The 26,241-nt window shown below is 46.0% G+C and overlaps 1 protein-coding gene across 3 annotated transcripts in view; it reads right to left on the reverse strand.

Annotated features, from left to right (window-relative positions):
• The window catches only part of LOC137525730 (gamma-crystallin B-like), a 309,444-nt gene that overhangs the window by 42,293 nt on the left and 240,910 nt on the right, over positions 1-26,241 (reverse strand). For all 3 annotated transcript variants that reach the window (XM_068246914.1, XM_068246912.1, XM_068246913.1), the window contains one exon: positions 22,369-22,611. In XM_068246914.1, coding sequence (XP_068103015.1) covers positions 22,369-22,611 — 243 coding nt within the window. The remainder of the gene's footprint in view (positions 1-22,368; positions 22,612-26,241) is intronic.

Genomic DNA, 26,241 nt, shown 5'->3' on the forward strand with positions numbered 1-26,241 from the left:
GTCCTCGGCATGCTCGATGGTCTCTATTTTTCTCGAGGTTCACATTCTTGATTACGTACACTCCAGGTAGTAAGAATACTAAGGCGGATGCACTCTCTAGATGTTTCGAGCCAGAGACAGCACAGCCCTCTGTCCCCGAGACCATTGTTCCACGAAGATTGGTATTAGCCGCTACCGAGACCTGGGAGGACTGGAAGGAGACTTTGAGTCCTTTCCAGCAGGATATCCCGGAAGGGAAACCAGATGGGGTTTTGTTTATCCCGTTACCATTCCGTCTCCAGATCCTGGAAATGGTCCACTCACACAAGAATGCGGGACATCCTGGGGCGGCTAGAGCGCAAGATCTCATGGCCAGGTGTGCGTGGTGGCCCTCTCTAGCAGCTGACTGCAAAGAGTTTGTCAGGGAATGTGCGGTGTGCGCAAAAAGCAAGCCCTCCCGGCTGGCACCTGTGGGTACACTGCAGCCTTTCATTTTGCTTCTACCTGTGTGCAAACTTTTCCAGCCTGGCCACAACCTCATTGAGCTGTAACTCTGCTTTTTGAGAGCGTGCTCTCTGGGAATCGGCGTCATCTTGTCACCACGGTGTTTCTGCAGGGCCCTGCTCTTCGCAAGACTTTCCCCGGATCATTACGGGCATGTATCAGCAGGAGCCGCTTCTTTGAGATGCCTGTGAGCCTTCTCCAGTCAAGCCACCACTGCAGGAGAGATTTGTGAGTCTGGTTTACCGTGCAGGATCAGAGAGATCAGGATCAGAGCAGGAGCTGCATTAGTCGTGTTCTCTCACATCGCCGGCCGGCCAGCCACGCCCCCCGCTGCGTTTTTATAGGGGGGGCAGGGGTCCGTGGGTGAGTGCAGCCTGTTCGGCTGCCATGTGTCTGCTGACGGTGATGTAGGGGCTCAAAGTTTAGCCCAATGACGAGGTATAGGGGTGGATCGAACCACCATATCGGTTCGCTACCCACCCCCCGCAAAAGCGAACAGCTGTTGTTTGCCGGGAACTGTTTGCCCGTTGAACCGTTCAGGGCATCTCAAATGGCATATCCGATTTCTAAAACCATGTTTGAATTGCACTTAATACATTTTAATGAGACAACATATTTTTAATGCATTTTCCGCATGCATTTTTGTGTAAACTATGCCTGATGTTGTGGTCAGTGCTGCTCAGCAAGACTTTGGATATCCGGGCTACCCAGATAATCCGAACTTTTTCAGCTATCCGACCGGATTCGGATTCCGGATACCTGGGCCCAAATCTAGATAGCTATCTGCGGATAGCTGGCAGGCAATCCAGATATTCGCGGAAATATCTGCAGAAATCCGACTATTGAGATACTGTAACTAAGGAGATGACATCCCTGACATCATTGAGCCAATCAGAGGGCTCCCAGCAGAAGCCCTAGCAACCAATCACAGTAGGGAACCCTGGCCAGCCCCACCTGACCTCATTGAGCCAATCAGAGGGCTCCCAGCCTAAGCCCTGGCACCCAATCACAGAAAGGAACCCTGGCCAGCCCCCCCTGTATAATAAGGTGGGCTGCCATGATGAGAAATATCGTCCTTGCTTGTGAATGCTCACTGAGAGACATGCTCCAGTGCTGCTGGCCTAGCAAGTGCTGTACACTGTGATAAACCTAAAGCTGTTCAGTGATTAACCCCTTCACTATGACTACACTATTGTTATATTGTTAATTAGGTAGCATTAGGTAGCTTGATTTCATTCAGTGAGTGACAGTCAGAGTGTGCACTGCACTGCAGGGCTGCTGCAGGCAGCTGCTATGTGTCTGTGTGTGTGCTGTGCACAGACCAGGCCATCTGCGGCCTGCTGGACAGCTAGCCTTAGCTACAGTATAGGTTAGGTTAGGGAATAGGATTACTGTGTTATTGTGTAGTTAGTACTGTAGTACTGCAGTCAGTGCTAGTAGTTGTGAGAGTAGTAGTACTACTGTGTTAGCTGACTATAGAACTGCTGTGCTGTGAGCAGTACCAGTGTGACAGTTAGTGTGCACTAGTGTCTTCTCCTCTGCTGTCTGACTGTCACTCGGCACTTGGCACGTGGCACTTTGCACTTGGCACGTGGCACTTGGCACTCGGCATGTGGCACTTTGCACTTGGCACGTGGCACTTGGCACTTTGCGTGTGTCATGTGTCACCTGCAAAGTGGCAAGTGCATAGTGCCACGTGCCAATTGCAAATTGCCATGTGCCATGTGCCAAGTGCAAAGTGCCACGTGCCACGTGCAAAGTGCAAAGTGCCAAGCAGGGATGAGCAGAAACTACGCCAGTGCGAATTTATGCATCGTAGTTCGCATCTACGCATCGTAGTTCGTAGGTGAAGTTTCAAAACTACGCTTATGAATTTACGCGTAGCGAAGTACCGCTACGCATAGCTTACGCCCACTATGCGTAGTTAACGTATGTATTGCATAGTGAACTACGAATGCGTTGCTCGCGTCTAATTTTCTGTGTTCGATTGTATGCTTACAAATTTAGAGCAAGCATTTAAAGCGGAATTAATGCGTAAAATTTTCTGCATGCGGACATAAGCATCCCCATACACTACGCTTCGTTCTACGCGTAATTGCGTATTTTAATGCGTAGTCCTACGAAATGCATACGAAGTGAATATTTGATTTTGAAGCCGTAGTTTGGTGAAGTGTAATTGCGTAAAACTACGCGTAGTTCCAGCGTAGCGAGGTTGACTGACTACGACCATCCCTGGTGCCAAGTGCAAAGTGCCACATGCCGAGTGCCAAGTGCCACGTGCCGTTGCCAAGTACCACGTCCGGCATGCTCCTGGCAGACGTTACACTTGCTGCTGCTGTATTGCCCTGCTTCTGCTGCCTTTGCTGCTCCCACCGTCAGGGTGCCACAGGCCACTGCTGCTGTGCTGATACCACCTATATTTAACCCAAAACACAATTGATGCATAATTTTTTAGGGTTGTGTGGGGTGAAAACTGCCATGTCCCAGGTGTGCAGTTGGACTTTGGACACAATGGGCTTGATTCACAAAGCGGTGCTAACCTACTTAGCACGTCTAAAGTTTTTAGACGCGCTAACCAGGGTGCTAAGTAGGTTAGCACCGGATTTCTCAATCAGATCGCGCGCTAACTTTGCGCGCATAACATTTTACGCGCGCAAAGTTTTACGCGCGCTAAGTCCCATAGGCTTTAATGGGCACTTCGCGCGGTGCGCCCTGTAAGTTTTACGCGCATAAAGTTTTGCGCGCGTAAAGTTTTATGCGCGAAAAGCTTGTTTGGACGTGCTAAGGGGGTTTTCACAGCCGTGCTAACAGTTAGCACCGCTTTGTGAATCAAGCACCTTGTGTGCTGCACGACTGCTGTCTGGAACCTAGTCCTGATGTTAGTTGACAGCCATTTTTTCTTTTTGGGGGGGGGGGGGGGATTTTAAGTCCCTACATCATCAATTAGTGTTTCCCTTTAAAAAATAATGATACTACATGCCTCATTTACCCTAAAAAATGTATTTAAAGCAATTTAAAGGCCACTTCCGTTTTTTCTATCCAGATATCCGAATCCGCCCGGATACCCCGGATACTGAGGTCGGATATCCGATTCGGATTCGGATCAGAAAAGTTTGAACTCGGATATCCGACCCGGATCGGATATCTGGGTATCCGGATCCGAATCCAATCCGGATTTTGAAAAGGGGTATCCGAGCAGCACTGGTTGTGGTTCCTGTTCCTGTACCCTTTCTCGTGAATATGGATGAAAAAAACACTTAAAAAATGTGGAAAAATGCATGCTGTTTCGCAAATATACGTTTAAAACCTCCCTTAAAGTATACCTGAGCCGAAGCTTACAAAATAACATACTTATCTAGGAGGGATGACTGGATCCTAATGAGGCTGGTTCCTAATGAGGCCCTGTTAACAGATCCTTCAAAGGATATCAACAAGGGGTGTAATCTGATCGGGACCATACTCCTCTTCAAGCACAAGTGCAGCTGTACTGTGGCTGCACGAGGAAAGCTGCACCTGCTCAGTAAGTTGGAGCCGCTAGTGCACTGCATGGGTGTTCTTGCATTACTGAAGTTAGGGGAGGACTGGGACCTTTTGGCCTGAGGGGGAAACACAACCTAGAGGCCCGTGGGGATGGGGGTGGGGAGTGTTAGGACAGTGTGACATGTGACCAAAAATGAGCGTGGCCATGATATGTGGGTGGAGCCAACTGCATGATGCAATCATGTCAATATGGACCAAAAATCTCTGAGGAATGCCATGAAGAATTAAAGGACGACTGTAACAAGAGATACCGGTATATGGAGGTTACCATATTTATTTCCTTTTAAACAATACCAGTTGCCTGGCTATCCTGCTGAGAATCTGTCCACTAATACCTTTAGCCATAGACCCTGAACAAGCGTGCAGCAGATCAGGTGTTTCTGACATTATTGTCAGTTCTGACCAGATTAGCTGCATGCTTGTTTCTGATGCGATTCAAACACTACTGCAGCCAAATAGACCAGCAGGGCTGTCAGGCATCTGGTATTGTTTAAAAGGTAATAAATATGGTAGCCTCCATATCCCTCGTTACAGTTGTCCCTTAAGGCAGTTCTTACTTCTTATGGCAAAAAAGGTCATACTCCATACTAGCAAAATGTACCTAACAAAGTGGCTAGCGAAATGCAGGTAGTCACCGGTTAATTAATGAGATAAGGAAGGTAGGTTCGTTCATAAACTAAATCCGTTCTTAAGTCAGAACACTGTCATTTTTGTTCCTACTGTATCTTTTTTGTCACCCTGTGTCACCTTTGTTCCCCCGTGGCTCCTGTCCCCCCTTCCCGGGGGCTCCTGTGTTCCCCCACTCACCGCAGTGGGAGAAGCAGCAGTCACCTCACCTCACATGCGCACAGGCTGCCGACCTGGTTGGGTCAGCAGCTGCTATGGAAGAAACCCCTTGAGACAGGCTTGGAGTGGAGCTGCGGTGAGGGACACATAGGCTTCCAGGGGCTGGAGGAAGTCCCAGGTAAGTAAACATAATTTTTTTAGTGAACCCAAGGTGCCCAGTGCAATGTAATGTACCTAGGGCTTCTTCTAGGCCCCTGTACTCCTTCAGGCCCCTTGCTGTTGTTTCAGTCCGATCCGTTAGCAGTTGGTCCTTTCTGAAACCTGCCAGACTAAGCCAGTCACTGGCTATTGCGCATAAATTGCCACACGCCTCCCCGATCACGCTCCCTTAGTTGGTGAATGTTTGGCACATGCACAGTAGCAATTTTTACAAACTGCTCAAGCCCAAATGCTCCCAGCTGCAGGAGCACAATTGAGGAAACACATGAAGCTTTCAGAGGCAACAGCTACTAAATGGATATCAGAGAGGTACTAGAAGGACTACAGAGGGTAAAAGAAGCCCTAGGTAAATTATACTGACCACATAAGGTCTACTTAAAGCAAACCTGAGAATCTCGGGTTCAAAATTTGACACTATTTAGAGAGGAAAGCCTTATGATGCCAATGAGACTTCCCTCGGTTGTCGCAAGCGCCTGGTTGCTGAACACTGCCCCCATTCACATCAGGGCCGTGCAGCTCCTCTTCTTGGTTCAAGTGCGTGCAATAGCCCCGTGAGCCCCCCCCCCCATTCACTCTGTAGCATGAAGCCATGCTACAGTGCATGCATGGGCGGGCTCACTATTATGCACACTTGTTCCAAGAAGAGAAGCTGCATGTTCCAGGGGGCTACGCTCAGCGATGGGGGACCACGGAGTAGCAAGGGAAGCCTCAACAGGATCCTAAAGCTTACCTCTCTTAAGGTAAGATTTTGATTAAAATCCATTTTTTACTCACCTGGGGCTTTCTTCAGCTCCTCGCAGCGTCAGCATGCAGCAGATGATGTGGATGCGTGGGTACGAACACCCCCACACAGGCACAGAAGACCAGACCCGTCGGCGGGGTCACAATCCTCACAGGCGGCCAGAGGAGACCTCTGGAGCTGCGGCGATGGACTCAGAAGGCTTTGAGGGGCTAGAAGAAGCCCCAGGTGAGTAAAAAATAGACACGTTGGCCTCGGTAGTCCTTTAAGTAAAGTGCTCAGTGCTAACTGCTAGTAAGGTAGTCAATATATAAGTGTGAGACCCCAGGTAGAATAATATACGTTCATATATGCATTACTTAAATACAAAGTGCCAGTGCTGCAACTAGCTAAATCAGATTACACCAGCAGTAAAGGGTTACACACTAGAGACAGAGAGATGCATAGAAGAGGAGGTGTCGGCTTACCACAGAGAGTGTCTGTGATGGCTGTGCGGCCAGTGTCCCTCTCCGTTGAGCTTCATGAGGCAGGAGGCTGGGATTGAGGGAGAAAAACCTGACACCGGGACACCGGTAAGGACAGCTTGGAGAACTTTTTCCATTTGCCGTCGCTCTCTCCTCACCGGCTGGGGGCAGGCCCTCTGCTGCCTAGCAGTCAATCAAATCAGCAGCCACGATAGGTAGAAGGAGGGCTTAATGGGCCGCTGCAGAATTTACTTCACTTGACAGTGGGCAGCTGGCAACTCTGCGTCCAGGGTAATAAGCCGCTTCAGGAACATGAGGATGTAAAATCCAGACCTGATGCAAGAGGCAGGAGGTGGCCTGGGGGGGGGAATCTCCTCCCATCCCCCCGGACCAGTCTGTGCCTGACTGGAGCAAAGCCACACTCATGCCAGAAGAGAAGTGGCGCGCTGATTAGCTGGAGGGTCCCAGGCAGCAGCAAAGGACCACACAATGAATGCTTACTGGGTACTGTACGTAGTGCTCATTATTATTTAGTATTTATATAACACCGACATCTTCCACAGTGCTGTGCTGAGTATATTGTCTTGTCATTTAACTATTTCTTGGGGGCTCTTACAATCGAATCTTTACCATAGTCATATGTCTATGTATGTTTCAGCAGCAAAAAAGGAAAAAGAGAGGCACTGCTTGCCATAAAGGGCCTTTTTTGCATCCTGGGTACACAATGTGGCATAGTGTATGTATTGTAGTCTAGAGCCATTTTAGGATGAAGCCAAGTAACTTATCTGTATGTTTTTGGGGATGTGGGAGGAAACAGGGAAACCTACACAGACACAGGGAGAAAATATAAAGTCTGTGCAGATAGTGCCCTGGCTGAGATTCAAACCCAGGAACCAGCGCTGCAAGGTGAGAGTGCTAACCACAACGTCACCGTGCTGCCCAGAAGATGTTGCAATTGGGCCACTGGGCCAACTGCTGGGGCCTTTAAACCTTGCCCCTATAACTAATAGCAGTATCACTGGGGTGGGGCTACTTTGATAGGTGGAGCTAACCTCATGCAGTGGCACCTGCCGCCATTTCAAGACAGAGGGGCAGATGAATGTGCTGCTAGGTGTCCAATGAGGAGGTGAAGTTGATTTGTTCACCCTGACCGCATCTTTGATACCATGTCGGGTGTGCAGCGGAGGGAGCATGCCGGGTGTGCAGCATTAGGGGCAACCAACAGATCTCTGCTGGGAGACCCTGCAGACTATAGTGTAATTGTGCTACAGGGGTTGTATGATATATTTATCCTAAGCTGAATGTAAATTAAATGATTCCCTTTTTATTATGTTTGCCTTAAAATCTTTTAGCATCATTCTTGTAAGAAAATCACGGTGTTCGAGCCTGCAACTGTAAATTAGGGTAGGTTCATACTGGGGTTACATACATTGTACTAGGCATTTAATTTAATTGTAATAGCAGAGGCAAATAAGCAAATAAAATTTGTGGGTTTTATCCACAGCAGCATGTTTAACTTTAAAACTATAATGGCAGAAAACTGAGGAATGAAGAATTGTTCCCATTTTTTTTCTTATTATTTCTGTTAAAATGCATCTCGCTAATATTATAAATGTGACAGTTTAGATGTTTGGATGTTTGTTACTCAATCACGCAACAATGGCTGAACGGATTTGAATGAAATTTGGCACACACACTTGGAATAACATATATGATACTTTTTATCCCCTTTAACAAAAAGTGGGCAGAAACAAATACAGATTTCACTGGGAAAATGTAAACTGCAGCCATTCTTACTCTGTTAATCATAGAGTTCTCAAACTTTGCACAGTTGGTCACTGAGTGACAGGGATTAATGTTCAGAAAAGTGGGTGGAGCATACAAAAGCCAATCAAGATTCACCTATTGATTCTCAAGGGGAATATTTAATTGCTGCCATTCTTGCACTGTTAACAGCACAAGCCTTAAACCTGGTACATTTGGTCATTGGGTGACTGGGGTTCAAATTCAGAAAACGGGGTGGAGCCACAGCCAATCAGATTTGTTTTATTTCATCACAAATTATTGATACCAAAGACCGCAAAGCTCACAGAGTAGGTAATTGAGGAATTGAGGAATTGTGTGTTAAGCCGCATCTACACGAGTAGATGCGGCCGCGATGCTGCTTATCCATCGAGCCGCTGATGCGGCTCGATTGATAAGATCCGACAGGACGGATCTCCGTACCGCCGATTCCCTGCTCGATCCCCGCGAGGGGACAATGGCAGGGAATCGTGCGGGAGATAAGCGTCGCCGGTGGGGATGAGCGGGCACGAGCGGGGAATCGAATGCGGCGCACGCGCGGCGAGCGGAGACGCGGCGGGCACGCGGAAGAGGCGATCCGGCGGCTAATCGAGCCGCCGGATCGCTACAATGTCCCTCCGTGTAGATGGGGCTTTAGGGTTAAAAAAAGTGGGCTGTGTCACGGAAGAGACGTGAGAAAATGTGATTGCAATCGGTTTTCTACACTGGATGTCGTTGACAACCCAGATTGTATGTTTAGGGATAGCAGGCTGCCGAGTCTTGGGGGGTCTTCTTTTGGGAATCTGCCCTTTCATAGCTGTTAGCAGAGTTCTTTTCATAAGAGCCAAGTATGCTCTCTGATAAGACCTGTTTGTGTAATTAACTTGATCAAAAGAATTTCCTTCATGGGCCAGTGACACCCAAATGTGAACATGCCCTTTGAAAGGATACCATTTGGTGATCCCAGCAAAAGCAAGCTTTCCACACAGCAGGGCTCCAGCCACAGCAGAGCCATCCCATCAGCATTAAACATAAATGTAGTATATGATTTTAGCCTGTTTAAGGAATACCGTTTATATGAGAGGTATGAAAGTTATATAATTCTGCTGGTCCGGATCTGGTGAATATTTTAATATTAAATTTGGGCCACTGACATACCCAGACACTGAAGTATGCAGCTGCTTCATGCCAGAACATGTTACCCTAATCAAGTTTAATGTCCTAAGAATTGTCATATTCTGAGGAATATGAATCGGTGGTTGTTATGTGTGTGCGGGACGCGTAAGCTGAGTTATGAAATATGTCATATTGGATGGAGTTATGAAATATGTCATATTGGGTGGATGGAATATGTCCCACCCAGAAGGGTAACTGCCCCTGTCCAGCCCCTGGGATGAACCTGAGACCCCACCCAAAAATGTGGGTCATTCAAAAGAACTTGACAGGGACTCCTCCCCTGAGTCTTCCAAATTCCGTTGTCACGAAAGCATGCTGCTGCTAGCCAGAGGACCATGTGGTTAGCGGCCATCTTCTCTGAACTTTGCTTTGGAAACAAAGAACTTCACGTGTTTTCCCAGAAAGGACATATTTTCACCTGAGCTTAAGTATCCATTTATTTCTTCCCTTACTTTTATTTTTATACTGCGCTACTATTGTCTTTATGCTGATTGATTTTAATGATTTTCTGTATATATTAATTATTTATATTGCATTTATAATAAAAGACTTCTAAAAGTCATTTATCTTTGGGCTACTCCTACTATTCAGCCACACACACGGAAAGAATCCTAACCTTCTGAAGATTCACTACTGAGAATTGTGGTTATTTGTCAGAACAGGGTGTTTTTTTAACAATTTAATTTGCAGGTATCAGTATCAGGCAGATTGGGCTTCTCTTCCTATTAGAAATAGATGGTGGCAGCCTAGTATTTTGTGTTTTGCAGATCGCACGCCTTCTTCTAGCCTATCTGCTGCCAAAATTCCAGCGGTTTCCGCTCATTGATTGCGTCCACTCGATTGGATAATCTGTGTGCTGAAACCGATTAGAAGGCATTGTGCTGTCCGGCCACCAGGGAGGTGTGACAGGCAGAGCCAACACCAGCCAAATAGATACCCGGGCAATTATTGTGAGGGATAGCGGACCCGCTGCCAGCAGGCATGAGGCAGCGGGCTCCGCTTCCCGGACTCCGCCGCGCAGTTGCCATCTGGGGGGTTTCTTTCGCCGGCACTCACACGCGCAAGGAAGCAGGATCTTTATGCCTCGAGACGGGGAGTCAGCTGACCAGGCTAGTCAGCTGACTCCATCTCCACTGGGGATTGGCTGGGGCTCTGGGGCAGCGCAGGGCAGCTCACTTATTACAAATAGGACTTGCTAGTCAGTAGCAAGTTGTCTGCTGTCGTGAATACACTTCTGTGTTAGCGCTCAGACCTTAGCTCAGTGCCCTGGTGTTGATACTAAGGATTTCACACCTTAGTTAGGATTGTATTTGATATTATCTGTGTTTTGACTCCGGCTATCCTTGACTACTCTCTCTCTCTACGCTATTGTACCTCTACCTGATTACCGATTACTCTTCTGCCTTCCACTCCTGTACTGCTGCCGCCATCTCTGTTGCTGAACCCTTGCCTGTCTGACCTTTCTCCCTTCAGTGGAACGTCTCCCACTGGAGGGTTATCTCTGAGGCCTGCCTCTCCGAGACGCCTGCCCCAAGCAAACGATTACTGCTAGGGGTCGAGATTACTCACTCTGCCTGGTTAAGAGGATCTCACTCACGGGGTTCCCATTCAGAGTTAACCACACCTCTGAGGAATTGCCGTGAGGTGGATATTTCCACACTTCTGTGATATTACTGTATTTATTGTGTTTCATTTGCTGGGTGTCCAGAGGTTAGCAATATATCCGTATTATCGGTGATTCTGCAGATCGACAATAATCGGGTATATATCTGCATTCTTGGCGATACTGCAGATCGCCAATAATCAGATTCTCTCTGTGTGCTGACACCGATCGTTACAGAACAGCAGACCACTAGTATGGAAGCACTACGCAGTCAGATCGAGACTCTAGCCACCTCACTTAACAACCTTATTGAGGTGGTTAATTTGCAACAGACTCAGATCGATCAATTGGCTGGGTCTGTACGAGTCTTACAGCCGACTGTAGCCACGGTGCAATCCCCTCCGGTCACAGATCTCCGTATGCCAGTGCCGGAAAAGTTTTCAGGGCAAAGATCTGACTTCCAGAACTTTCGCAACCGGGTTTTGTCTTATTTTGAACTATGACCAACTGCATCAGGTTCTGAGCAGCAAAGGGTGACCTTTATTAAGACCTTATTGTCCGGGGACTCACAAACCTGGGCATATGGTCTTTCACCTGAGGATACAGCACTGACGTCAGTTGAGGAGTTCTTTAAAGAGTAACTGTCAGGCTGCAGAAGCTAATTTAAACCTCTATTCTCCTGTGTTAAACAGTTTAGACGGAAGCCAAAAAGGCAATAGTGAAGATAAAAATCTCTCTTACATTTGATGTGTGCTTATCAGCAAAGCTGTTAGACCCAAGAGGACGCAAGCCGCATACCATACTGCAAAGCATTCTGGGGCCCTCCCCTCGGCTGCTAAGGAGAAGACAGGATCAAGTTTCAGCAGCTTCTAACTCAGTCCAGCCACAGCACAGATAAATCTCCGGGCAGAGTACACTGCAGGAGTCTGCTATTGTTCCTAGCCACATGGCTAATTAATATTCACTGCAAACTAGTGTTATTCAGTACGAGCTTTTCTGTGATCAGGAAGCAGGGAGGACATGACGACACATTTGGCTTCATAGGAGACAGACAAACATGGAGCCTGCCATGAGCTGTCAGGAGCATCACTCTCTGCATATACTATATACAAATTCTGTGAAGTACAAACGTGGACAGTGAAATGCATATGTAATGTAAGTACAGCCAATCTTTAGCTACTGATATATGTGTTTATTTTCTCTGAGACCTTATACCTAACAGCTCCTCTTTAAAGCAATGGCTATAATTTATGATGACCCGGATGCTTCAATCACAGCTGAGAGGAAGCTCAAAACTCTCAAGCAGGGTCGAGATTCGGTTGAAGTTTATGCGGCCGAATTCAGAAGGTGGGCCGTGTTATCTAGGTGGGGGTCTTACGCCTTATTAGACTGCTTTCTCTCAGGCCTGTCAGACGCAGTCTCTGAATTGATGTTAGGACACCCAGAACCCAAGTCCGTCGATTACACCATTTCCTTGGCGATACGTGCGGATCGCAGATTGCGCTATCAGCACCAATCGAGAGGCAGGAACGCAGTAAGAGCTCTCTCTTATGCATCCTCATCGCCTACTCCTCCTACTGACGAGCCGATGCAAATCGGACATTCTCGGTTGACTCGGGCCGAGAAAGAACGCAGAAGGGCAGAAAATTTTAGTTTATATTGTGCAGAGCAGGGTCATATTGCTCAAAATTGCCCCAGAAAATCGGGAAACGCTGCTCTCTAGGTGTAGTTAGAGATAATACCCTAGACGCACAGAGCTTACCTCTAAATCAGAATAATCGGTTACTCCTCCCGTGTTCCATTTCCTGGGGGAATTTTAGTGTTTGTACAGAAGCTTTCGTGGACTCTGGTCCGCGCCAATTTTATTGATTGCGAATTTGTGAAAGGACTGGGTGTTCCCTTACAGCCCTTAGACCGACAAATAGTCGTCACAGCAGTGGATGATTCTCCCCTACAGTGTAGACAACCTCTATCTCAGACCCCAAGGTTGTCATGCACGATAGGGGTTCTACATAAGGAGACTTTACAGTTTCTTGTTTTGCGCATGGCAACCTCCACCATAATCCTCGGTATGCCCTGGTTGCAGCTCCATTCTCCACAGATGGATTGGGCCTCAGGACAGCTACTCAGCTGGTCACCTTATTGCCACACTCATTGTTTGGGGAGGATCACCATTTGCGCTGCCAAGGTAGAGGTTAAGGGGGTACCAGCACAATACGCTGAATTTGCGGATGTGTTCTGTCCTAGGTCCGCTGACAAACTCCCACCACATCGGAGTTTCGACTGCCCTATCGACCTAAGATCTGGTTGTATGCCCCCTAGGGGTCATCTCTATAATCTTTCCGGCAATGCGGGAGTACATTATTGAGAACCTGGCGAAAGGGTTCATCCGCCCTTCTTGGTCACCGGCCGGGGTGAGGTTTTTTTTCGTCCAGAAGAAAGATGGTGGTCTTAGGCCTTGTATTGACTACCGAGGTCTAAACAAGATCACCATAAAGAATCGCTATCCGTTGCCTCTGATAGACGATCTATTTGCCCAGATTACCAATGCCAGTATTTTCTCAAAATTGGACCTACGTGGGGCATACAACCTGGTGCGCATTAGGGTTGGTGACGAGTGGAAGACGGCCTTCAATACACCCGACGGGCATTACGAGTATCTAGTTATGCCCTTCGGGTTGTGTAATGCCCCGGCCGTCTTCCAAGAATTGATTAATGAGGTCTTCAGGGAGGTGTTGGGGAAGTTTGTCTTGGTATACCTTGATGACATACTGATTTTTTCTCCAAACCTCGTCGAGCATCGCAAGCATGTCAAATATGTACTGAAGAAGTTGAGACAAAAATTATTGTATGCAAAACTAGAGAAGTGCCTCTTTGAGGTCACTCAAATTCCTTTTCTGGGATACATTATTTCAACATCAGGTCTCTCTATGGACCCAGAAAAAGTTTCAGCTATTTTAGAGTGGCCACAACCGGTAGGGTTGAAGGCACTTCAGAGATTCCTTGGTTTTGCTAACTACTACCAGAGATTTATCAAGGGATTCTCTTCGGTAGTAGCCCCTCTTACTAGTCTAACCAAGAAAGGGGCGGACCCGTATCATTGGTCCTCAGAGGCCCAGTCAGCCTTCAGCACTCTTAAAAGACTATTTTGCTCTGCACCAATATTGAGACATGTCGATGTCACCCTTCCCTTCATGGTAGAGGTAGAGGCCTCGGAGATTGGGGTGGGGGCAGTCCTGTCTCAACGGTCAGGTGTGCAGGGCAAGACACATCCCTGTGCCTACTTTTCACGTAGATTCTCTCCTGCTGAAAGAAACTACGATGTAGGCAACAGGGAACTCCTTGCCATCAAGCTAGCCTTTCAGGAATGGCGACATTGGCTTGAGGGTGCAGAACACACCATTGTTGTCTTTACGGACCATAAGAATCTGGAGTACATTGAAAGTGCCAAGAGACTTACTCCCAGACAGGCCCGCTGGTCTTTGTTCTTTACACGCTTCAGATTTGTCATTACGTACACTCCAGGTTCTAAAAATATCAAGGCAGATGCCCTCTCCAAATGTTTTGGGCCTGAGACAGCCCAGTTAACATTCCCCGAGGGTATCCTGTCTCCTAAGGTGGTGCTAGCTGCAGTTGAGACCTGGGAGGATTGGGCAGCCACACTAGCTGATTATCAGTTAGACACCCCGGAAGGGAAGCCGGAAGGGGTTCTCTTCGTGCCACTTCCTTTCCGATTACGGATCATGCAACTGTTCCATGCCCATAAGAATGCAGGTCACTGGGGTCACTCGCACTCTAGATCTGATCACTAGGTGTGTGTGGTGGCCGTCATTGGCTTCAGATTGCAGAGAATTTGCTAGAGAGTGTGTTGTCTGTGCCAGGAACAAACTTTCTCGCCTAGCTCCGGTGGGCACTTTACAAGCCTTGCCAGTACCAAGTGAACCGTGGACCCATCTGTCCATGGATTTTGTTGGCGAGCTCCCCCGGTCCGAAGGTATGACAGTTATCTGGGTAATTGTAGACAGGTTCAGCAAGATGGCCCATTTCGTTCCACTTAAAGGGTTTCCTTCAGCCCAAGAATTGGCCGATCTTTTTATACAACATGTAGTAAAAGAGAAAAAAAAGAGAGACAATCGAGAGCCCCCGATAGTGTATTACTGTGGTACAGTTGGCATAAATGGTGGTAGAAATTATACTCACAAGTCTGGGTTGCCGATTCCAGGCAACCACTTAAATCGCGGACGAGGAGATTAGACCTCTCCTCGCTCAGGTTAAAAAGTCGCTCTCCGTACATAGAAAAAAAGGGGGTGTCAACGCGTACGTTAAAAAGGGGCGCTGGGAAAAAAGGGCGCCGGGTTTTTAACGATAAGCATGGATAACGTTTAAAAATGTAATGTACTGTATTTCGTTTAAAATTAATGTTTTTTAAAGTTATAAATCATTAAATAATGTGCATTAAATCGGCAATTGTAAAAAACGTTAATCTTTCGTTTAAATAGTGAAACGTATAATAACGTTTAAAAAAAAATTACTAAGTAACCCTCCCTGTACCTACCCCTAACCCCTAGACCCCCCTGTTGATGCCTAAACCTAAGACCCCCCCTGTTGGTGCCTAAGTAACCCTCCCTGTACCTACCCCTAACCCCTAGACCCCCCTGTTGGTGCCTAAACCTAAGACCCCCCTGTTGGTGCCTAAACCTAAGACCCCCCTGTTGGTGCCTAAACCTAAGACCCCCCTGTTGGTTTTTTCGTTTAAAAATAATGTAAAAAAAAAAAAAAAAAAAAAGTACTGTTTTTCGTTTAAAAATAATGTAAAAAAAAAAATATTGTACTGTTTTTCGTTTAAAAATAATATTTAAAAATGTATAAATCATTAAATAATGTGTAATCATGAGAAACAGTAATACAACATTAAGTCTCCGGGCGCCGCTTTTAAAACGTTAGTTTTCTCCGGCGCCCTTTTTTCCTATCGGGCGCCCATTAAACGATATTTATTATAGGAGTGAATGGCGGCGCCCGATTTGTCCACTAGCCTCAGGCGCCCGAATTTACTGTTACCGGTGTCAACACCCATCCACCAGGTGGATCAAATTGTAATGTAGTATACAGAGGCGCCAATAGAATAAAAATTGCCAATTAAAATCAATAAAAGTGTGGGCGGTAAGGGTGGACCTACCCGCCCGACAACAACCACAAGCACAGCTCTGTGTATAATATAAATTTAATAAGCACTCCCAGTAAAAATATACAGTTTGCAACGCGTTTCACGGGTCCTAAGCCCGCTTCCTCAGGCAGAAAAACTTATACAGGCAGGAGCAACTGAAATATATAAAAAAGAACAAGAACGAAAATCCATATGTAGAAACAACAAAAACGAAAATCCATATGTAAAAACAACCAAAAATCAAAGTTATCATCTGCCAGTGTTAGAGCTGAATAGTGCATAGTTATGATTACAATATTGCAACATAGTTTCTGACTATATCTGTGGGTTCCAAGTATCCGCAACGTTGTATCAGCATACACTAGCGTGCATATAAACGAACAAGGAATATTGCATCCATAAGTAACAGTAACAGTGGTCCCTTAATTGGTATACATTAAATTCAATAAGTTCAAACACAAATATACAGTTTTGCTAGCCATTTGGTGCAATATGACCTTGCACCCAATAGGTTAAGAGCACAGCAGTGCTGGGCCGAAATTACGCATTAGCGTAATTACGCATCGTAATTCACTACAAATGCACCGTAAGCGTTACGTGTAAGGTTACGGTATTACGCGTAATTAATTACGCGTAGACCGTGGGTTACGTTTTACGCGTAACAAATTACGCGTAAGACAGTAAACTCCCATTGAAATTACACAGTCTGCCGTAATCGCGTAATATTACGCTCCCGTATAATATAAAAAAGCCGCCGACTTTAAGGGTTAATAGCAAAGCCCCCTTAAGTGCTAAGAGCCTCAAATTTGGAGAATATATTAAGGAGATCAGAAGGAATAAGAGGAAAAAATTTTTTTTCAAAAAGACTTTATAGTTTTTGAGAAAATCGATGTTAAAGTTTCAAAGGAAAAATAGATACATTTAAAAACCCGCCGACTTTAACGGTTAATAGCAAAGCCTGCTTAAAATTTAGAAACACCAAATTTACAGGGTATATTAAGGGGATCAGTGGGAATAAGAGGAAAAAAATTTTTTTCAAAAAGACCTTATAGTTTTTGAGAAAATCGATTTTTAAGTTTCAAGGGCAAAAATGTCTTTTAAATGCGGAAAATGTCAGTTTTTTTTGCACAGGTAACAATAGTGTTTTATTTTCATAGATTCCCCCAAGTGGGAAGAGTTTTACTTACTTCGTTCTGAGTGTGGGAAATATTAAAAAAAAAACGACGTGGGGTCCCCCCTCCCAGACCTCTTTAACCCCTTGTCCCCCATGCAGACTGGGATAGCCAGAATGCGGAGCACCGGCCGCGTGGGGCTCCGCACCCTGACTATACCAGCCCGCATGGTCCATGGATTGGGGGGTCTCGGAAGGGGAGGGGCAGCCAAGCTTTCCCCTCCCCCTCCGAGCCCTTGTCCAATCCAAGGACAAGGGGCTCTTCTCCACCTCCGATGGGCGGTGGAGGTGGAGGCCGCGATTTCCTGGGGGGGAGGTTCATGGTGGCATCTGGGAGTCCCCTTTAAAAAGGGGTCCCCCAGATGCCCACCCCCCCTCCCAGGAGAAATGAGTATAGAGGTACTTGTACCCCTTACCCATTTCCTTTAAGAGTTAAAAGTAAATAAACACACAGACACTTTGAAAAAGTATTTTAATTGAACAAAAAACATAACCACGAAAAAAGTCCTTTAATATTCTTAATTAACCATTAATACTTACCTGTCCCTTTAAAAGCCAGTTCCCACGCAATATCCTCGGAAATATACTAATCAGTTACAATGTAACAAAGTTATTACAATGTAACAACTTTGTTACTTTGTAACACCACCGCACCCGACGTCACTCGCCGCCACCGCCGCGTCTGCGCTGACCCGACAGAGCTCTGAGCTATATAGCTCAGAGCTCCCTAAGCATCTTTGTATTTGGGCTCCAAGGAGCCCCATTGGTCCTTAGCAGACCAATGGGGTTCCTTTAAATCAGAAGGAACCCCATTGGTCTGCTAAGGACCAATGGGGCTCCTTGGAGCCCAAATACAAAGATGCTAAGAGAGCTCTGAGCTATATAGCTCAGAGCTCTGTCGGGTCAGTGCGGGACGCTAAGTCCCCGCCGCCTCCCGCTGTCAGCCCCGCCCACATCTGTCACCCACATGTCACCCACATGTGGGTGACATGTGGGTGACATGTGGAAGAGGCGGGGAGGACAGCGGGAGGCGGCGGGGACTTAGCGTCCCGCACGGACCCGACAGAGCTCTGAGCTATATAGCTCAGAGCTCTCTTAGCATCTTTGTATTTGGGCTCCAAGGAGCCCCATTGGTCCTTAGCAGACCAATGGGGTTCCTTCTGATTTAAAGGAACCCCATTGGTCTGCTAAGGACCAATGGGGCTCCTTGGAGCCCAAATACAAAGATGCTTAGGGAGCTCTGAGCTATATAGCTCAGAGCTCTGTCGGGTCAGCGCAGACGCGGCGGTGGCGGCGAGTGACGTCGGGTGCGGTGGTGTTACAAAGTAACAAAGTTGTTACATTGTAATAGCTTTGTTACATTGTAACTGATTAGTATATTTCCGAAGATATTGCGTGGGAACTGGCTTTTAAAGGGACAGGTAAGTATTAATGGTTAATTAAGAATATTAAAGGACTTTTTTCGTGGTTATGTTTTTTGTTCAATTAAAATACTTTTTCAAAGTGTCTGTGTGTTTATTTACTTTTAACTCTTAAAGGAAATGGGTAAGGGGTACAAGTACCTCTATACTCATTTCTCCTGGGAGGGGGGGTGGGCATCTGGGGGACCCCTTTTTAAAGGGGACTCCCAGATGCCACCATGAACCTCCCCCCCAGGAAATCGCGGCCTCCACCTCCACCGCCCATCGGAGGTGGAGAAGAGCCCCTTGTCCTTGGATTGGACAAGGGCTCGGAGGGGGAGGGGAAAGCTTGGCTGCCCCTCCCCTTCCGAGACCCCCCAATCCATGGACCATGCGGGCTGGTATAGTCAGGGTGCGGAGCCCCACGCGGCCGGTGCTCCGCATTCTGGCTATCCCAGTCTGCATGGGGGACAAGGGGTTAAAGAGGTCTGGGAGGGGGGACCCCACGTCGTTTTTTTTTTATATTTCCCACACTCAGAACGAAGTAAGTAAAACTCTTCCCACTTGGGGGAATCTATGAAAATAAAACACTATTGTTACCTGTGCAAAAAAAACTGACATTTTCCGCATTTAAAAGACATTTTTGCCCTTGAAACTTAAAAATCGATTTTCTCAAAAACTATAAGGTCTTTTTGAAAAAAAAATTTTTCCTCTCATTCCCACTGATCCCCTTAATATACCCTGTAAATTTGGTGTTTCTAAATTTTAAGCAGGCTTTGCTATTAACCGTTAAAGTCGGCGGGTTTTTAAATGTATCTATTTTTCCTTTGAAACTTTAACATCGATTTTCTCAAAAACTATAAGGTCTTTTTGAAAAAAAAAATTTCCCTCTTATTCCTTCTGATCTCCTTAATATATTCTCCAAATTTGAGGCTCTTAGCACTTAAGGGGGCTTTGCTATTAACCCTTAAAGTCGGCGGCTACCTAACATTGATCCATGCGTCAACTTTTCCGCTTGGCAGCATGACCTTACGCATTAATTGCTAGTAGGAATTTACGCGTAAGCCTATAACGTAACAACTTGAATTACGGTATTCTTACGCGTAATTGCGTAAGGGCAATGCGTAATTACAGACATGTACCGAAATTGAATGTCTATGCCGTAAGCGTAATTTCGTAATGCGTAATAGCGTAAAATTACGCGTAATGATCCGTAAGCGTAGCTTTTTCCATTACGATCAGCACTGGAGCACAGTACCTATAAATGCCATAGGATGGCCCTCTCTAGTCCCTATCCCCACAAAAAACAAAGTATGTATTTTTTCAAAATATATAGTATAGTATGAGTCTTTAGGTAGATATATTTAGTCTCAGACCTGAAATTTTTTAAAAAAAAAATATTCATATTGCAATACAATGTGGAGGGTGGGTGGACTATAACCAGTTATGGAAGAACGGAGGAGGAAGGGAGTGGGGGGGGGGGGGGGAGGAAAGAAAGGGGGGACAGTGGATTGGGGGAATGAGCAGGTCTTACCAGTGTCCTTGTGCACACGAGTGTGGCGCCTTTGCTGCGGGTTGGCGCCACACTCGTGTCTAAATGTCTTCCGCCTAGTGAAGTCTCCTCACTCAGACTGTCCCCCCTTTCTTTCCTCCCCCCCCCCCCCCCCCGCTCCCTTCCTCCTCCGTTCTTCCATAAGTGGTTATAGTCCACCCACCCTCCACATTGTATTGCAATATGAAAATATTTAAAAAAAAATAATAATTTCAGGTCTGAGACTAAGTATATCTACCTAAAGACTCATACTATACTATATATTTTGAAAAAATGCATACTTTGTTTTTTGTGGGGATAGGGACTAGAGAGGGCCACCCTATGGCATTTATAGGTACTGTGCTCTTAACCTATTGGGTGCAAGGTCATATTGCACCAAATGGCTAGCAAAACTGTATATTTGTGTTTGAACTTGTTGAATTTAATGTATACCAATTAAGGGACCACTGTTACTTATGGATGCAATATTCCTTGTTCGTTTATATGCACGCTAGTGTATGCTGATACAACGTTGCGGATACTTGGAACCCACAGATATAGTCAGAAACTATGTTGCAATATTGTAATCATAACTATGCACTATTCAGCTCTAACACTGACAGATGATAACTTTGATTTTTGGTTGTTTTTACATATGGATTTTCGTTTTTGTTGTTTTTACATATGGATTTTCGTTCTTGTTCTTTTTTATATATTTCAGTTGCTCCTGCCTGTATAAGTTTTTCTGCCTGAGGAAGCGGGCTTGGGACCCGTGAAACGCGTTGCAAACTGTATATTTTTACTGGGAGTGCTTATTAAATTTATATTATACACAGAGCTGTGCTTGTGGTTGTTGTCGGGCGGGTAGGTCCACCCTTACCGCCCACACTTTTATTGATTTTAACTGGCAATTTTTATTCTATTGGCGCCTCTGTATACTACATTTTTATACAACATGTCTTCCGGTTACATGGAATCCCGGATGATGTGGTTTCTGATAGGGGAGTCCAATTCGTGGCAAAGTTTTGGAGGGCTTTTTGTCATACATTGGGGATGAACCTATCCTTCTCTTCAGGGTATCACCCACAGACCAACGGACAGACCGAAAGGGTTAATCAGGCCCTGGAACAGTTCCTGAGATGCTATGTGGCGGACGCGCAAACCGAATGGATTAAATTTTTGCCCTTTGCCGAGTTTGCGCACAACAACCTGAAGAGTGCGTCAACAGGGTTGTCCCCTTTTCAGGTTGTGTTAGGAAAATCCCCTAAGTTTTCCCCTTTGCTTGTGTGTTCTTCCCCCTTCCCGGCCCTAGAGGATTGGCAGAGGGCTTTAAGGGTGCGTTGGGGACCGGTGAAAAGAAATTTAGGCATAGCCTTTCAGAGACAAAAGAAACAGGCCGATAAGAGACGGTCTGCTGAGTGGCACTTTGCCCCAGGAGACAAGGTGTGGGTGTCAACAAAACATTTGGCACTCAGACAACCGTCCACCAAGTTGGGTCCTAGGTTCATAGGACCTTATCCGGTGGTCAAAAAGATCAATGAAGTTTCTTTTGTGATTGATCTTCCAGCCAGCATGAGATGTGGGAGATCGTTCCACGTCTCCTTACTGAAACCGGCAGTGTATGTGGATTCCTCTCCCCCCCCCCAGTGGTAGTGGAGGGCCAGTCAGAATTTGAGGTGGAGAAGATCTTGGATTCTCGTTTGGTACAAAATTCTGTGCAGTATCTGGTCCATTGGAAGGGGTAGGGGGTGGAGGACAGGTCTTGGGTGCCAGAGGGTCGCATGCATGCCGAGAGATTGAGGAAAAGGTTTCATCAGTCACATCCAGAGAAACCGGATGGGAAGTGTCCGGAGTCCACTCCTCAAGGGGGGGGGGGGGGGGGGGGGGTACTTCTGTGATATTACTGTATTTATTGTGTTTCATTTGCTGGGTGTCCAGAGGTTAGCAATATATCCGTATTATCGGTGATTCTGCAGATCGCCAATAATCAGATTCTCTTTGTGTGCTGACACCGATCGTTACAATTATCTTGTATTTAAATAAATGAATGCATATGTTTAATTGATTCTGTCATGAAATTCTAGTTTAGAATAAAATAAATCTTAACATAAAGTACCACCCAAAGACAATCTAATTTGTAGTGAAAAAAACAAGATATAGATTATTTTGGTGTGGTAAGTAGTGATAAAGCTATTAGCAAATGAATGGGAGTAGTGCTAGATTGTATAAATTGCTCTGGTTCATAAGGGTAACACCACAGAAAACTCACAGAAAACTATAGACAGATGGCTAAATCAACAAACAACTCACATTGGGAATTGAGTGGCAAGATCTAATTGAGTCATTCAAGCCCAGCCAGCTCTGGTATTCAGGATAGTCCCCCTTCTTCAGATAATATTGGTGTCCCATGTAATTTGAGCGTTCATAGATCACCCAGCATCCATTCTCTACACGGATTGAGTTGCAGCGTGCAAAATAGGAATGCAGATCTGCATTGTCACCAGAACATTCATGGGACTTTCCTTGAAAGTTCCTGTCTTCATAAAAAGTAATCTGCAAATTAAAAAAAGAATAAAAAGAATGTTGCATTTACAGTCACTTGTTTTTTTAGTTTGTAAACACTATAAATGTGCATGAAATCGTGCATGCACCATTCATAACCTCTTTTCTTACACTTTCAAGTCATATGTCTAATAATATATGATTATCTGTGCTTTAGCACCACAGGGATATAATCAATGAAAATTAAAAATTTCAATAGACCAGTTTTTCAAAAATTACCAGTAATTGTATTGTTACCAACAAATCCATGTATCCAAAATTACTTTGATAGTGTGTCCTCTCACCAAATTTCAAGAAAGAGTTAACCCTTTGCACACTTAAATGCAAATGTTCAAACAAATGCATTCACAGGAATCAATTATCCAGGCACCACTGCTATCCCTACAGCTAAGTTAAAAGCTAGGGTCTTAGTTACAAAAGAATGCATTCCCTTGCGTAGTCACCTACACTGCACAGAAGTACCCAGGTATTTGTAGGTGTCCTAACTCTGGCCCTGTAACATGCATAGTGCAGACATGCAAACATTCATTGCATCTAACCTATCTAAAAGATTAGGAGCACATATCCTGACGTCATCTCCTGGGACAGTGCATCAGATCACTGGCGTAACAATAGGGGAAGGAGCCCCTGCTCCCGGATGAATATATTTCGTTAGTTCCCCTGTGAGTTTAGTGTGATGCAGGGGCGTAACTAGAAGTCCCCGGCCCCCTTGCAAGAATTTGAGCGAGTCCCCACACCCCCACCCTGCAGCCTGCTCATGGCCGTTTTGGGGTGCAGGAGGGGTCGCAACAGCTTTGCACATCAGCGGGGAGGGGGGACAGTCCCCCCCTCCCTCACCTCGGGCTCTGCGCTCCCCTCCTGCATATATCTAAGTGTTCAGCAGCAGCGGCGGCAGCTATAATTACCTCCATTCACCACCGGAGGTCTCCGATCTGCAAGAGCTTCACATTACTGTTAGGATTCCTCCTGTGACGTGTTCTGTCCATTGCAGGTGGAGCCGCAAATGGACAGTTCTGGTTTGTCAGTTTGCATTCGGATGTGCATTCGCAGCTCAGGATACTGTCATTATTCCACTAATGGTTTGCTGCAGCCAGATAGCCCTGGATTTCCTGCATGCATGTTCTTGCATAGTACCATACCTCCCAACATTTTAGAATTAGAAACCGGGACACAGGCCACACCCCTAGCCACACTCCCAACACAACCCTAACCACACCCCCAACACACCCCCTAGTCACGCCTACCATAACATTTTTGAAGATGTTTCTTTAATATTGATGCCCTTATATTTTTTTTATAAATATATCCCTCATATACCCTGCCCATGGGTGGGGCTAACTGTAATGTAGTTATACCAGCTAATGTAGTTACATAAAAAAAAATGAAGTAAATGCACATAATGACAGACAGCGCTAACCCAATAAATGCATGTAATGAGAGACAGCGTTTCCCCACTAAATGCACATAAAAGACAGTGTTTCACCAGTAAATGCAGGTAATGACAGACAGCCTTTCACCAGTAAATGCACATAATGAGAGACAGCATTTCCCCAGTAAATGCACATAATAAGAGACAGCTTTTCACCAGTAAATGCACATAATAAGAGACAACTTTTCACCAGTAAATGCACATAATAAGGGACAGCTTTTCACCAGTAAATGCACATAATGACAAACAGCCAGTGTCCCCAGTATATGTAGCCAGGGATATATGTGCCCAGTAAATGTAGCCAAGGGTATATGTCCCAGTATATGTAGTCAGGGGGTATATGTCCCAGTATAAGTAGTCAGGGGGTATATGTGCCCAGTATATGTAGTCAGGGGGTATATGTCCCCAGTATATGTAGCCAGGGGGTATATGTCCCCAGTATATGTAGTCAGGGGGTATATGTCCCCAGTATATGTAGTCAGGGGGTATATGTCCCCAGTATATGTAGTCAGGGGGTATATGTCCCAGTATATGTAGCCAGGGCTATATGTCCCCAGTATATGTAGCCAGGGGTTTATGTCCCCAGTATATTTAGCCAGGGGTATATGTCCCCAGTATATGTAGCCAGGGGTATATGTGGCCAGTATATGTAGCCAGGGGTATATGTCCCCAGTATAGGGCTGCACGATATATCGTTTTTTAATCGAAATCGCGATGTGCATCATGACGATTTCAGTATCGTCAGAGTGGTGATTTTTTTTTTCATTGCGGCCGTTTTTCCACGTTCAATGCTGTCCCCAGCATTGCACGCGTACATTTCCGGCTTGTTACTAAGGTGCGCTTCCTCCTTCCGGCCAGGAGGAGGAGTGAGGCACTGAATCGAGGAATGCACGGCCAGCTCTCTCTTCCTTTAGCTGCCTTGGCTGCAGTGAAGCACGCATGGTTTTCTCCGATCCACCGCACAGTCACCCAGGCTCTCTTGCACAGCGGGGACCAGAGAACAGTGGCAGAGAGATAGACCACACGCAGGCTTTATACAGCACATAGCGCAGCGTCCTGCTAAAGCCACTCTAGCTGTCCGTGTACAGACAGCTCTTAGCTGTAACGAGCTTTGCCGGCATTTTGAGGTCAAAAGGGCAGGATCCTTAGCCTCGCATCCCATCAGATAGCAATATGGGCAGTGACACCAGTAATGAAAGCAAAGATCAGATTACAGCTAGAGCTGTATGTGTAAATGGACAGCTAGACTGGCTAACAGGACTGTGCTGTATACAGCGAGTCTGTGTGTATGCTCTATCTGCCTGGTCCTGCTGTGCTCTCTTGTGGGCCCACATGCCCATGCAGCTTAGCCACTGTCTGCCTAGTGCTTCAGACCTAACAGTGGCAGTTGCAGAGTAGTCATTGTAGCTGCAGGGGTTAAGTGTAGTGTAGCTGGGAATGGGGGCAGAAGGTGTTAGAGTAGTGCATTGTAGCATAGCTGGTGGGCATCAGGAGTTAGCTTAGTGTGTTATTGATGGGAATCAGAGGTTAGCATTGTGCAGTGGAGTTTAATTGGTGGGGCATCAAGATTCAAGTTAGCATAGTGTAGTGTATTGGTGGATCATCAGGTGTTAGCAGAGTGTAGTGGGGGCAATGTGAATTTAGTGCTAAAGCTTGATTTGAAGAAAATCGTGAAAAAAATCGAAATCGCAATTTTTGAGAGAAAAATCGCAATTTCAATTTCTTCCTGAAATCGTGCAGCCCTACCCCAGTATATGTAGGCAGGTGTATATGTCCCCAGTATATGTAGCCAGAGCTATATGTCCCAGTATATGTAGGCAGGGGTATATGTGCCCAGTATATGTAGTCAGGGGTATATGTGCCCAGTATATGTAGCCAGGGGTATATGTGCCCAGTATATCTAGGCAGAGGTATATGTCCCAGTATATGTAGCCAGGGGGTATATGTCCCCAGTATATGTAGGCAGGGGGTATATGTCCCCAGTATATGTAGTCAGGGGGTATATGTCCCAATATATGTAGCCAGGGCTATATGTCACAGTATTTGTAGCCAGGGGTATATGTCCCAGTATAAGTAGCCAGGGGTATATGTCCCCAGTATTTTTAGCCAGGGGTATATGTCCCCAGTATATGTAGCCAGGGGTATATGTGGCCCATATATGTAGCCAGGGGTATATGTCCCCAGTATATGTA

Source organism: Hyperolius riggenbachi, chromosome 7 (assembly GCF_040937935.1).
Source record: "Hyperolius riggenbachi isolate aHypRig1 chromosome 7, aHypRig1.pri, whole genome shotgun sequence".
Taxonomy (NCBI): Eukaryota; Metazoa; Chordata; class Amphibia; order Anura; family Hyperoliidae; genus Hyperolius; species Hyperolius riggenbachi.